The 14,392-nt window shown below is 38.4% G+C and overlaps 1 protein-coding gene across 4 annotated transcripts in view; it reads left to right on the top strand.

The window, feature by feature from the left end:
- The window catches only part of Myo5a (myosin VA), a 203,231-nt gene that overhangs the window by 129,858 nt on the left and 58,981 nt on the right, over window positions 1–14,392 (top strand). For all 4 annotated transcript variants that reach the window (XM_074065964.1, XM_074065965.1, XM_074065963.1 and 1 more), the window contains 5 exons: window positions 2,119–2,330; window positions 3,193–3,349; window positions 4,536–4,775; window positions 8,573–8,821; window positions 12,008–12,101. In XM_074065964.1, coding sequence (XP_073922065.1) covers window positions 2,119–2,330; window positions 3,193–3,349; window positions 4,536–4,775; window positions 8,573–8,821; window positions 12,008–12,101 — 952 coding nt within the window. The remainder of the gene's footprint in view (window positions 1–2,118; window positions 2,331–3,192; window positions 3,350–4,535; window positions 4,776–8,572; window positions 8,822–12,007; window positions 12,102–14,392) is intronic.

Below are 14,392 nucleotides of genomic sequence, written 5' to 3'. Positions count from 1 at the left end.
TGCTGGGTGAGTAACAAGAAATCAGAGGAAGGCAAAACTACATTCAACTGTGGGACGAAAAAATAATTTCATGAAGATTTGTTTTGAGTTAGGCCCTGATGGAGGGGTAAGATTGTCTAAAAACGGAAAAAAATTCTAAGCAAGAGCAAGGGATGAAGAAGTAGGAAAGCATAGGATTGCTCAGGTAACAGTAAAGTCATTTTTTTTTGCAGTTTGGTTTGTGTATGGGACAACAACAGAATGGGTAGGAGATAAAGATTGGTATTGTAGTTTTGCAAGTCAGACTAGGGAGCTCTCAAACTTTACTGTACACCATTCACCAGGAGGCTTGCTAAACACAGATTGTTGGTCCCCACTCTCAGAATTTATGATTCCGTAAGTCTGGGATGGGCCTCCTTTTGTGGAGGGTGCTGGTGATCAAACCTGGGCCTCTCACATACTAAGCAAGCACTCTACCAGTGAGCTATATCCTCAATTCAATTATTTTCTTTTCTTTTTATTTTTTGAAGTGTAAAGAGGGAGAGTTTATTGAGATAGAAAAGTGTAAAGTGGGAGAGTAGAGCCCCCCAGAGTTGGGAGGGGTTCCAAGAAAGGTTGCCAATAATTTGCATTTCCAACAAGTTCCCAAGTGATGGGATGCTGTTTCAGGACTATGCTTTGAGAATCATTGATGTAGGTCTTGGAGGATTTAAGATTTGTGAAAAGTACTTTTAAAAAACACTTTTATTTGTTTGATACCAGTCTGAATGGATGACCTCATTTTGAGGTAGTTATAATTACTAGCTGTTAACTAACTGTAATTTCTCTTCCTTGATAATAATTTTTTTTTCTTTGAAAGGACCAAGGCCCCTGTCTTAATAATGTTTTGTAAAATCTAGTGCTTTTTGAGTTTGACCCAACTCCTTTCTAACCTGGTTCAGATAGGAACATGGAACAGAAAGTTGAGACAATCCTACTCCTTGCTTCCTCACCCAGACCACTCTGGAGTTGGAGTCAGGGCTTTGCAGAGACTAGGTAGAGGTGCCTGCAAGATGGTGGCAGATCTGAGGTGAGATGGTGTGGTGGGAAAAGACTACTTTGTAAGTAGGGTTAGCTGGGGGCATGGCTCAAGTGCTAGAGCATCTGCATAGGAAGTGTGAGACCCTGAGTTAAAACCTTAGTACTGCCAAAAAAAAAAAAAAAGGAGTAGATAGGGTTCCTGTATAAACTTTATTAAATAATTTTAGATTTTTTAGCTATATATAAAAGTTTCTGATTTTCTGATTTCATGTATAAGATAGGAAGTATCTGCTTTTAGTGATAACTGGATTTCTATGCTTTTGCTTAGAATTTCAGATAACAGTATGGATCATTATATATAAATTCTACCTTTCTTTTGATCTGAGAATGGTTAATAATTTTCATGCTTTTTGATAAGGTAAATCATCCAAAACAGCATGCATATCTATGTTTACTGTTCAGTTCTGTTTATGCACAAAAGTCAATGAGCAATATAAGTGATTATAATTTTTATGAAAGGAGTTTGAAATTTATAGAAGAATTTTAAACACATTTCTGAAATTTTGTTTATTTAGTTTTAGGTAGTTTTGAAGCCAGTAGATAACTCTTTAGAAATTTTAACTTTATTATGAATACCCAATAGCTTTTACTTCTGTTTTTGAACTTTTATTTCACGTGCTTTTTGTTCTGCTTTATTCTTCACACTGGTATTTTGTCCCTTCAGCTTGCTCATGGAATACACAGCCTGATGTAATGCTTACAGCGGGTCAGTCAGAGGGAGTGTCAGCATCTCCATTCCCTTGAGATGTTTAAAATACAAACAAGCAAATAATAGCTGCCTATTACCCACAACCAAGTTTTGGGCCTCAGATAATAATTCCAGGTAGAACAATTCTGGAAAATAACTCTTAACCTACAGTTTTCTTTAAAATCCCTTCTATTTCCTCAACTTATATAGGATCAAAAATCTGGCTCCATTAGTTAATTGTGAAGTAGGCCAAGTTTTAGCTAATAAATTCATCCTTTTACTGATTCTGCTTTTAGATTTATTTTTTTCTCTTTTAAGTTTCTTTCATCAGGTCATTATTTCTGAATATGTAAATTTTTTTCCTAAAATAGGACAAAGACAAATACCAGTTTGGTAAGACAAAGATCTTTTTCCGTGCTGGTCAAGTGGCCTATCTAGAAAAACTGAGGGCAGACAAACTGAGGGCTGCCTGCATCAGAATCCAGAAGACGATCCGAGGGTGGCTTCTGAGGAAGAAGTACTTACGCATGCAGAAGGCGGCTGTCACTGTGCAAAGATACGTGCGGGGCTACCAGGCTCGATGGTAGGTCTTGACCTGTCTATGCTGGCTCATAGGCCCTAAAGAGTGAGGTGCCGTCTAATCCATTATCCAACAAAGACAGGTTTGAGTGGTCATCCTCCCTGAGAAGATGGCATCTCAGTACTTGTTAGTTTCGAAGGATAACAAATTAACTCATAAAACAGTTAAATAGGATAAGATTTAGCTTATTAACCTTATGACTAATTCAGATTCATCTTCAAAACATAAATTACTGCTAACTCAGGTCCTCAGAATTTTTACTTTTGTACTTTCATCTAGAGTTTGAACAAATCATGTGTAAATTAAAATAGTCATAAATATGAACTAGTTAAAAATGACTCCATTGAAGAGCTTTCAGAAGCAATTAACTGAGAAGGCCTGGAAAAGAATTGCACATCAGTGTGATTATATATCAACAATTTCCATTAGAAGAACAAGTAGAAGTGAATTAATGACAAAGAACATATTCTCAAATAGATTCAAATCTACCTTAACAGTGGGTAGATCTAAGGCATCTGGTGATAAGTAAGTAGGGACTGGTGTGTACATCAGTCTGCTCTGTTAAGGGAACATAGCATGGGATAAGGAGCCCTGTCCTAGGAAGAACAAACCTGTGTTAACTCCACCTTCTTTATTGTAAAATCTGGCAGTATGAGACTTGTCACTTTCCAGGATCACAGAAGCCTCAAGTAAGATAGTGAAGCAAAAATATTTTGGAAAACTACAAATTTGTGTACAAATGTCAGTGAATATAAATGTTGATTTATCACACACATTATTAGAGTAATGCAATGGAAGCACAACTCTTTATGGCTAAGACACTGTCACTGATTACTGACAATGTGCTATTATTTTCTTTGGCCAGCTATGCTAAGTTTCTGCGCAGAACCAAGGCAGCAACCATCATACAGAAGAACTGGCGCATGTATGTGGTCCGTAGGAAGTACAAGATTAGACGAGCTGCCACGATTGTTCTTCAGTCTTATTTGCGAGGCTTCTTGGCCAGAAATAGGTATCATAAGGTGAGGCATTATTTTCAACTTTGTTTACCATTCCATTAATATTAATCAAATTCTGTCTGCATAAAGTACCACAGAGGCTGCTGTGGATACAGAAGCCACATGGGGATTTCCAACAATTGAAATGTACTTTAAAGTATTAAACACTACATGTATTTATTAATAAGATAGTACAAAAAGAAAATTTACCTGCTTTTTCTTCTTGTCTGTGTAATTTGGAAAAAAAAAATGAATACGTAATAAGAACCACAGACTTGTTTGCTTAAAGCAACAGGAATTTATTCTCTCACTTTTCTAGAGGACTAGACCTTTCTAGTCCAAAGTCATTGTCGCTGGGCCACAATCCAGGTATCAGCAGGGCTGCACTTTTTGCAGAAGCTCTAAGGGAGAACCCATTTGCTGCCTCTTCCAGCTGTTGATGGCTGCCAGCACTCCTTCTACTTCTGGCCACATCACTCCAATCTCTGCCCTGTCTTTAGGTCATCTTCTCAATGTATCTGACTTCTCATGCCACCTTCATAACCTTCATAACCAGAATAATCTAATCTTCATCTCAAGATCCTTAGCCTGGTCACATCTGCAAATACCCTTTTTCCTAATAAATTAACAATCACCGATTCCAAGGTAAAACACATGAATCAGTTAAATATATGACAGATGGATAGAACATTAACCATGACTCACACAACCCTGAATTTTCCATGATGATGAAGAAAGAAATGATAACATTAATGTGATTAAATTGTGTTGACTGGAGTATGATGCTCAGGAAGTTTGTAAAAAATGATTTTTTGTGTATGAGTATGTGATGCTGGAGATGGAGCCTAGGGCCTTGTGCATACTAAGCCAGTACTGGAGTACTACGAAAAGTCACGGTATTGCCTTAAACTAATATACAATTTAGAACAAAAGGATTGCCTCAGGATGTACATTTCCTGCTACTTTTGTGGGTGTTTTTGTTTCTCATCTTGGGGGATTTGTTTGTTTTTTTGAGGCAGGGTCTCACTCTGTAGCCCAGGTTGACCTGGAACACAGTCAGTATATAGCTAAGGCTGCCCTTACACTCACAGTTCTCCCACCTCAGCCCCCAGATGTCCTTAGGTAATGTATGGATCCTCAGCTTGATATAGGTTGTTAGAATTGAACTTGAGTCTAGTCCAGGGTCTCACATTATTTGCCCTGTCTGCAGATACTCCGTGAGCACAAGGCAATCATTCTTCAGAAGTGGGTCCGAGGCTGGCTGGCTCGTACGCACTACAAGAGGAGCATGCATGCCATCATCTACCTGCAGTGCTGCTTCCGGCGGATGATGGCCAAGCGTGAGCTGAAGAAGCTCAAGATCGAGGCTCGCTCCGTGGAGCGCTATAAGAAGCTCCACATCGGCATGGAGAACAAGATCATGCAGCTGCAGCGCAAAGTGGATGAGCAGGTGGGCTTTAGAAGCGCCAGTACAGATGGAACCCTGAAGAAGTCCCCTGGGATCATTTTCAATGTTGATTTTACCCCTCAGTCTCAGCAAAGAATAAAGTAATGACATTGCTCAGTATAGAAATAATATTACGCTTGTAGGTTACATCGCAGGTGCAAGGACTAAGGCAGGAATTTTTTTTTGAGAACATCCTAATCCTAACCCAAACCCACTTCCAGTCTTTTTAAAACTTTCTTTGCAAAACTCTCACCATTATCATTTATTTTTAAGTAGTATAAAATGCTTTTTATGGATTAGTTGTTTAACACTGAAATGGAAAACATGCAGGAAGATATCTGTACTTCTAAGGAACCTATAGTCTAATTGATTGCTTAGTTATAGCAACTAAATAATATTTTATCATATGTAAATGACCTAAAGGTAATTAAGAATATATAAATGATAAGGATAGAATGACAGGGATCAGAATGAAATGGGATTTATCAGAAAGGTTTTCTGAATGAGATGAAGGAATTTTGAGTTATTAAACATATTAGATTGTGAGAAACTGCTGACTTTTAGTCTGTTTTTTCATCTTTATGCATCATTTAACTAGTACGTGTTTTTTATCTTTTTTTTTTCATTTTTCTTTTATTATTCATATGTACATACAAGGCTTGGTTCATTTCTCCCCCCTGCCCCCACCCCCTCCCTTACCACCCACTCTGCCCCCTCCCTTCCCCCCGCCAATACCCAGCAGAAACTATTTTGCCCTTCTCTGCGTTAAGGGCAACAAATGCTAGCTAGTTTTTTAGGTGTCTTACCTATCCTCACCCCTCCCTTGTGTGCTCTCGCTTTTATCATGTGCTCACAGTCCAATCCCCTTGTTGTGTTTGCCCTTGATCTAATGTCCACATATGAGGGAGAACATACAATTTTTGGTTTTTTGAGCCAGGCTAACCTCACTCAGAATGATGTTCTCCAATTCCATCCATTTACCAGCGAATGATAACATTTCGTTCTTCATGGCTGCATAAAATTCCATTGTGTACAGATACCACATTTTCTTTTTTTTTTTTTTTTCATTTTTCTTTTATTATTCATATGTGCATACAAGGCTTGGTTCATTTCTCCCCACTGCCCCCACCCCCTCCCTTACCACCCACTCCGCCCCTCCCTCTCCCTCCCCCTCAATACCCAGCAGAAACTATTTTGCCCTTATTTCTAATTTTGTTGTAGAGAGAGTATAAGCAATAATAGGAAGGAACAGGGTTTTTGCTGGTTGAGATAAGGATAGCTATACAGGGCATTGACTCACATTGATTTCCTGTGCGTGGGTGTTACCTTCTAGGTTAATTCTTTTTGATCTAACCTTTTCTCTACTACCTGTTCCCCTTTTCCTATTGGCCTCAGTTGCTTTAAGGTATCTGCTTTAGTTTCTCTACGTTAAGGGCAACAAATGCTAGCTAGTTTTTTAGGTGTCTTACCTATCCTCATCCCTCCCTTGTGTGCTCTCACTTTTATCATGTGCTCATAGTCCAATCCCCTTGTTGTGTTTGCCCTTGATCTAATGTCCACATATGAGGGAGAATATACGATTTTTGGTTTTTTGAGCCAGGCTAACCTCACTCAGAATGATGTTCTCCAATTCCATCCATTTACCAGCGAATGATAACATTTCGTTCTTCTTCATGGCTGCATAAAATTCCATTGTGTATAGATACCACATTTTCTTAATCCATTCGTCAGTGCTGGGGCATCTTGGCTGTTTCCATAACTTGGCTATTGTGAATAGTGCCGCAATAAACATGGATGTGCAGGTGCCTCTGGAGTAACAGTCTTTTGGGTATATCCCCAAGAGTGGTATTGCTGGATCAAATGGTAGATCGATGTCCACCTTTTTAAGTAGCCTCCAAATGTTTTTCCAGAGTGGTTGTACTAGTCTACATTCCCACCAACAGTGTAAGAGGGTTCCTTTTTCCCCGCATCCTCGCCAACACCTGTTGTTGGTGGTGTTGCTGATGATGGCTATTCTAACAGGGGTGAGGTGGAATCTTAGCGTGGTTTTAATTTGCATCTCCTTTATTGCTAGAGATGGTGAGCATTTTTTCATGTGTTTTCTGACCATTTGAATTTCTTCTTTTGAGAAAGTTCTGTTTAGTTCACGTGCCCATTTCTTTATTGGTTCATTAGTTTTGGGAGAATTTAGTTTTTTAAGTTCCCTGTATATTCTGGTTATCAGTCCTTTGTCTGATGTATAGTTGGCAAATATTTTCTCCCACTCTGTGGGTGTTCTCTTCAGTTTAGAAACCATTTCTTTTGATGAACAGAAGCTTTTTAGTTTTATGAGGTCCCATTTATCTATGCTATCTCTTAGTTGCTGTGCTGCTGGGGTTTCATTGAGAAAGTTCTTACCTATACCTACTAACTCCAGAGTATTTCCTACTCTTTCTTGTATCAACTTAAGAGTTTGGGGTCTGATACTAAGATCCTTGATCCATTTTGAGTTAATCGTGGTATAGGGTGATATACATGGATCTAGTTTCAGTTTTTTGCAGACTGCTAACCAGTTTTCCCAGCAGTTTTTGTTGAAGAGGCTGCTATTTCTCCATCGTATATTTTTAGCTCCTTTGTCAAAGATAAGTTGCTTATAGTTGTGTGGCTTCATATCTGGATCCTCTATTCTGTTCCACTGGTCTTCATGTCTGTTTTTGTGCCAGTACCATGCTGTTTTTATTGTTATTGCTTTGTAATATAGTTTGAAGTCAGGTATTGTGATACCTCCTGCATTGTTCTTTTGGCTGAGTATTGCCTTGGCTATTCGTGGCCTCTTGTGTTTCCATATAAATTTCACAGTAGATTTTTTAATCTCTTTAATGAATGTCGTTGGAATTTTGATGGGAATTGCATTAAACATGTAGATTACTTTGGGGAGTATCGACATTTTTACTATGTTGATTCTACCAATCCATGAGCATGGGAGATCTCTCCACTTTCTGTAGTCTTCCTCAGTCTCTTTCTTCAGAAGTGTATAGTTTTCCTTGTAGAGGTCTTTCACATCTTTTGTTAGGTTTACACCTAGGTATTTGATTTTGTTTGAGGCTATTGTAAATGGAATTGTTTTCATACATTCTTTTTCCGTTTGCTCATTGTTAGTGTATAGAAATGCTAATGATTTTTCTATGTTGATTTTATATCCTGCTACCTTGCTATAGCTATTGATGATGTCTAGAAGCTTCTGAGTAGAGTTTTTTGGGTCTTTAAGGTATAGGATCATGTCGTCTGCAAATAGGGATATTTTGACAGTTTCTTTACCTATTTGTATTCCTTTTATTCCTTCTTCTTGCCTAATTGCTCTGGCTAGGAATTCCAGTTAGTACGTGTTTTTTAAAAGCACGTATACATTCCCTTATTTCTGGATTAAGAATCAGAAAATTAAGATTTTACTATTTAAGTCACGTTGTGATTATGAGAAAATCATCTCTGTGCTGCACATTGTGTAAAACAATTAATCATACTGTGCAGTTCTCTAGTCACTTGTTATTGTAAATGTTGAGCAGTTAGAAACTAATGTCCACATTCCTACCTACTCCTCACACAAAGGAAACATTTACTGTCCTGACTGTCCATGCAGTCAATGTTGGTCTAAATACAAGGTATACTGTAATTGTTTCACTGTTACAAATTTGGTTAGATTCTTTATCAGTGTTATGATAATGCAGCAAGATTCTGATTAATAAGCACGGCTTTCTCACTAAATATATTTGATTACTTATAAGTGTATATTTACTTATTGTTACTTATTTGTATGTTTAAAGAATAAAGACTACAAATGCCTCATGGAGAAACTGACCAACCTGGAAGGAATATATAACTCTGAGACTGAGAAACTACGAAGTGACTTAGAACGTCTTCAACTAAGTGAGGAGGAAGCTAAGGTTGCCACTGGACGGGTCCTCAGTCTGCAGGAAGAAATTGCTAAACTCCGGAAAGACCTGGAACAAACTCGATCAGAGAAAAAATCCATTGAAGAACGAGCAGATAAATACAAACAAGAAACTGAGCAGGTGAGAACTAATGTCCATATCCTGATCTACAACTTACACAAAATAAATATACTGTCATCTTGACACACTCCATTAGCTCAACATTCATATTGATCAAAGGTACAATACAATAGTCAGTTGGGTTACTGTTCATATTAGTGTTTCCCAGGCATTTTTACCTCATGATCAATGAGTAGGCTGTAAACCTTTCAGGAGAAGCTCTTGGCTCTAATAAGAACAACGGTGAAAAATGGAATTAATGGCCAAATACCCACTGTTGTAATCTGTTTCCTCTTGGTATATCAAAGTACCTAAGACTGGATAATTTTTAAACAATAGAGGTCTACTTAACTCATCGTTCTGGAAGCTAGGCAGTCTAAGAGCATGGTGTCAGCATCTGGTGAGGGTCTTATTGCTGCATCTAAACATGGCAGAGGTATCACATGACAAGATAGAGCAAGTGTGCCAGACAAAGCTCATTTTTATACAAAGCCATCTATTGATAACCCGTTCATCCACAATGGGTTATTCCATTGATGAGGGAAGAGCCTTCAAGACCCAAAAACCTCCCAAAGGTCCATCTCCAAATATCATGAACACATGAAAGTTAGGGGTTGAGTTTCCAGCACATGAAATTCAGGGCCACATTCATGCCACAGTCCCTGCTATACACTCTTTTTCTTTAAATGTGGTCTAAATGGAGTCTAGACATCGAGACCCTTTTGTGTGTGTGTGTGTGTGTGTGTGTGTGTGCATGCATGCATGCATACGTGTGTGTGTGACAGAGTCTTGCTGTATAACCAGGCTGGCCTTGAATGTGCAATCCTCCTGTCTCAGCCTCCCAAATGTCCTTTTTATTAAGTAAGAATACCATGATTATGAAGCAAATCAAACAATGAACTATTATATTTGATAGTAGGAATCATTCTGGAAACCTGCGTTGAATGTGTTAAGTTCAGGCAGGAGAAACCCAGATGTGTGTACAGTGACCACAGCCAAGAGCTGCTGTGCAGATACATTCCCACACTGCTTATGGACTCATCAGTGTTTTCAAGCTACAAGTTTCATTTTAACATGTATTACAACTGGAGTGAGTACAGAAAATAGTAAGGTCCTCAAGCAGTGATAAGATACATTACTTAAACATTTCTAAAAATATCTCACCCTAAGGCCTATTGGAAAATAGTAATCAATTTTTAGAAATTCCTCTGGGATTCCCATCTTTAAGTGACACAGGGTTGCCTGCATCAGCTGTAACACTGGCAAGAATCCTGATTTGCCTTTTCTGTGCTGAATTCTGCATGTTGGCAGCAGCACAGGCAGTGAGAACTTGAACAGCTGAGGCAGGAGAGCATAGCCAGTAAAGTTGCCTCCTTTCATGGTAGTCAGGGCCATGTACAATAATGGTAGTGCCCCTATGTACTATTGTTTTGACATGGTGAGCTTGTGTTTGCAGAATTCAAACGTCCATTCAAAGGTACTCTTGCGTTTTAAGATCTCTTTTCTAAGTCTTCTCAGTCCCTGAAGCTTTCCACATTCCTCTGAATGTTTCCTTTGAGTATGTCAACATGGTGGGAAGAGTCCCCTTTCCTCCATTCTAGTCTGATAGACACATGAGCAGATTCAGATTTCTCCTTTCTTTCTACTTCATTATCTTCTACTGTTCACAAGGATAGCTGTAGACAAAAGTAACATTACTTTTTTGGAAGGAGTGTAGCAATAGGGAAAGAAGGAAACATTTCACAGTGACAGCCAGCTTTATGGTTGGGAAAATAACATTCTCATTCAGACTGATCAAGAAGCCCAGAAGTTACGCTGTAGCTGATTCTTATTATCTCTTTTAAATGATGACACACCAGACTCTGAACATGTGGGCTAAGCACCTGCCTTTTACAAAAGCACCACAGGTGATTGGACACACACCCCTGATCAAGAGCAGCTTCTCCTGAGAGCCACTGAGAACTTGGGCCTTTCTACTGAGAGCGGATGTTAAGGCCAGATCAGTATAGAAGGCAAAAACTGGACTATATGAAGGGACACTTGTAGGCTGACTAGCTGTGACACAGTGCTATTTACCTACTTTCCTGATCCCCAGGGATCCTTAGTCACAAAGATCCCTTTCCCTGTCTCTGAACCCCTGATGCGATGAGAGGTTTACTCACCACCTTTCTATATATTACTAAAGTTCTCATTTTGAGAGTTCCTGGAATTTAGGCTCAGAGAAAGGAATTCAGATTTCATTTATTATAAGCACATATTTTATCAAAAGATGGACTGAGTAAATTATATGCTCTGCCAAGTTACCTTTGGTTTTGATTTTTGCTTCATGGGAATCCTTATCCAACCAGTAACAAGAAAGGGCAAATCATTTTGTTTTTGTTTTAATGTGGTAGTATATAACATAAAATTTATCAGTTTCACTGTTTTTAAGTATGCAGTTCTGTGACAGTAAGTTCTCTGACCTTGTAAGATCAGTGCTTCTTTAAAGATGGAATAATAAGAACTAGTTCTTCCAAAACCATTAAAAAGATTGAAAAGGAAATACTATTTGTCAAAACAAATAGGAGGGAACATTAGGAGGGAACATCAGAAGGTCTACAGTGAATTTCCAAAATGAACTTCATATCCTTATTTTTCCCCCTTTGGTGGTACTGGGGCTTGAACTCAGGGCCTTACACTTGCTGGCTTGCTAGGCAGGCTCTCTACCACTTGAACCAGTCTGCCAACCCTTATATCCTTCTTCATCTCCTTAATTTCTCCACTTGAATCATGGGTGCACATGAGCTTTGTGTTGCAGTGTTGAGTGAGAAGGTAATTATCACTGCTTTAAAAACAAATGGTTCCTAGGTACCAGGAAATTGCTAAATGTTCAAAGCACAAGTAAAACAACCATCATCACCATCACTGTCCTCCAGGAATTTCTAGTCTTTTAGGGAAGACAGAAAAGTAAATAATTTATAAGGGCTGTAAAGAAGCATATACAGAGTCAGGTAGTAGCCCAGAGAAAAGACATCTAATAAAGGTTTCCAGGAAGTCTCTGTGGAGAGGGTAACCCTTGAGTCCAGTGTGATGGATGGCTAGAGATGAAGACATGAGGCAGAGAGATGGTGGAAGCAAGGACTGACTGACACTATGTGGACTCTACATGCATTGATGGGACTTCCCCCATCTCTTACAACCATCTCAGTGTAGTGTTATATTTTACAGCTGATGTCAAATCTAAAGGAAGAAAATACCTTGCTGAAGCAGGAAAAAGAGACCCTCAACCACCGCATCGTGGAGCAGGCAAAGGAGATGACAGGTAAGGCTCATGTGTGCCCACCCTGCTACACACCATCCAGCCTTACACCTAATTTGTGCAAGTTCAACAGTATTCTAACAGCTACAACATTCCCTAGTATTTGAATATTTTTAAAAGTTGAGGCTGTTATCAGTAAATTTACAAAGTTAAAAACAGCAAATATTTTGGTTGAGTTAGTTGGTGAGCTTATAAACCTGGTCTCCCTGTATACCACTGTGAACTCATATTCAGTCAATTAATTTTTAAAAATTAATTTATTCCACATATATAATTTATAAGATTCGTATTTAATAAGAATTTTGAGCTAATATATCTAAATATATGTCTCTGTATTTTGTTTTATTTTTTAATTGACATTGTATATAATTATGGGGAATGGCATAATAATTTGATATATGTATACTGCAATTAATGATCAAACCAAGGTAAGTAGCATTTCCATCTCCTTAAACATTTGTCATTTCTATTTGTAGAGAACCTTCAGACTCTTCTCATTATTTTTAAGTAGATCATAGACTGTTAATAGACTACAGTTAACTTAATATACTGTATGAACACTAGAACTGATTCCTCCTATGTCACTGTATTTTGGGTCCATTATCTAACTTCTCCCCATTCCTCTTCCCCCTACCTTTCTTGGCCCTAGTGAGTGCTATCCCATTCTCTTCTTCTATCAGCTCTTTTTTTTTTTCTTCCACGAACGAGAACAGACAGTTTTTTACTTCCTAGGCCTCATTAATTTACTTTTTTGCTAAAACAATGAATGTTAGCTTCCTAAGATCAGCTACTCTTGGCTACCAAACTAAAAATTTTAAAGCTCTCATTTTTTGAATAGAGAACTAAGTCAGTGTGGACATTTATTCTATGGCTGTTTAGGGATTGGTTAGAATGGTGATAATTTAAAAGGAATCCACACACTTATTAAGCATGAGATAAGAACATATAGGCTTAGGCAATAATAATTAGTGGTGGAAATTGAAGTGAAAGGGCAGGTTGGAATGAGGCTCGATTATATGAAACATAATCAACAGGATGCTATTATTTCTGATGAGATATGCGAAAAGACAAAAATGTTCTGAAGTATTAGATGAGATAGCAAAGAAACTATTAGAAGAAATTGAGGGAAAGTACCTGTGCATGACATATTAATGAGATCACTTGTTTGAGTGCTGTGTTTGTCAGGGTTCTTCAGAGAAACAGAACCAATATGACATGGATATAAAGAGATAGGTACAAGTACACATACACATGTATAAGAGGGGATGTATTTGGGGGAATTGGCTCACTTAATGGGGACCCATGAAAGCTGATAGCGTAGCTCAGTCTAGGTCTGAAGGTCTTAGAACCAGGGAAGATATTGTAACTCAGTCAGAGCAGCAAGAATTTGTTCTTCCTCTACCTTTTACATACTATCTGGGCCCCTAGCTGATTGGAGGGTGTCCACCCACACCAAGAGCATATCTTCCCCACTCAATACCCAGACTCCCAGGACAATCTCCTTTGAAAACACTGACACAGTCTTTTCAAAGACTGTGTCACAGACACAGCCAGAGGTGATGTTTTACCAGCTGTCCAGTTATCTCTTAATCCAGCCAGGTTGACACCTAAAATTAACCGTGATAATTGTTAAGTTTTGGCTGTTGGCTAGGGCCTTAAGATGGAGGTACTCTAAAAGCACACCCAGCTTAAAGATTAGAGAGAAAATAAAGAATGAGCCTTCAAGTTCCCACTAAGACTATGGTGGGTGAGAGAGGCTTCTGTGCTTTTCTCCACACTGCTTCTTCCTTCCCAATTAAAGGGGACAATGTAGAAGAAAGAGAAGAAAATCTGAAATTTAATTGCCACAACTAAGGAATAAGGAAAAGAAAAGAACATTAAAAGGGAAAAGAGAAAACAGAGTTACGAAAGACACGGACAGACAGTTTCTAGGATAAAGAATGTCATGGAAGGCTACAGATTGATGAGACTACTTCTAGGAAAGATAAAAAGTTACTTAAAACTGAATTATAAGAATGAAAAATAGCAATGGTTTTGTCTAGGGAAGCTTTGTTGGTAGCCTTGGAATAGCTTCTGCAAACTGATGAGAATAAAAGTAAATTTATAGAACGCTTTAGAGAGAAGAAGTTCTTTCAGTCATTCATTTACAAATTATGAAAGCTGTATGCTAGAGAAGCATTGTGGTAGGCACCAGCAAAGTAATTATGACAAGATACTAGTCTCCCTTGCCTCATGGAGCTGCTGGAGAGAAAAAAAATGGTGGAGCAATAGAAGCAAGAAGGGCAGATTAAGAT

This window comes from Castor canadensis, chromosome 2, assembly GCF_047511655.1.
Source record: "Castor canadensis chromosome 2, mCasCan1.hap1v2, whole genome shotgun sequence".
NCBI lineage: Eukaryota > Metazoa > Chordata > Mammalia > Rodentia > Castoridae > Castor > Castor canadensis.
This window is presented reverse-complemented; position numbering and strand designations above follow the sequence as displayed.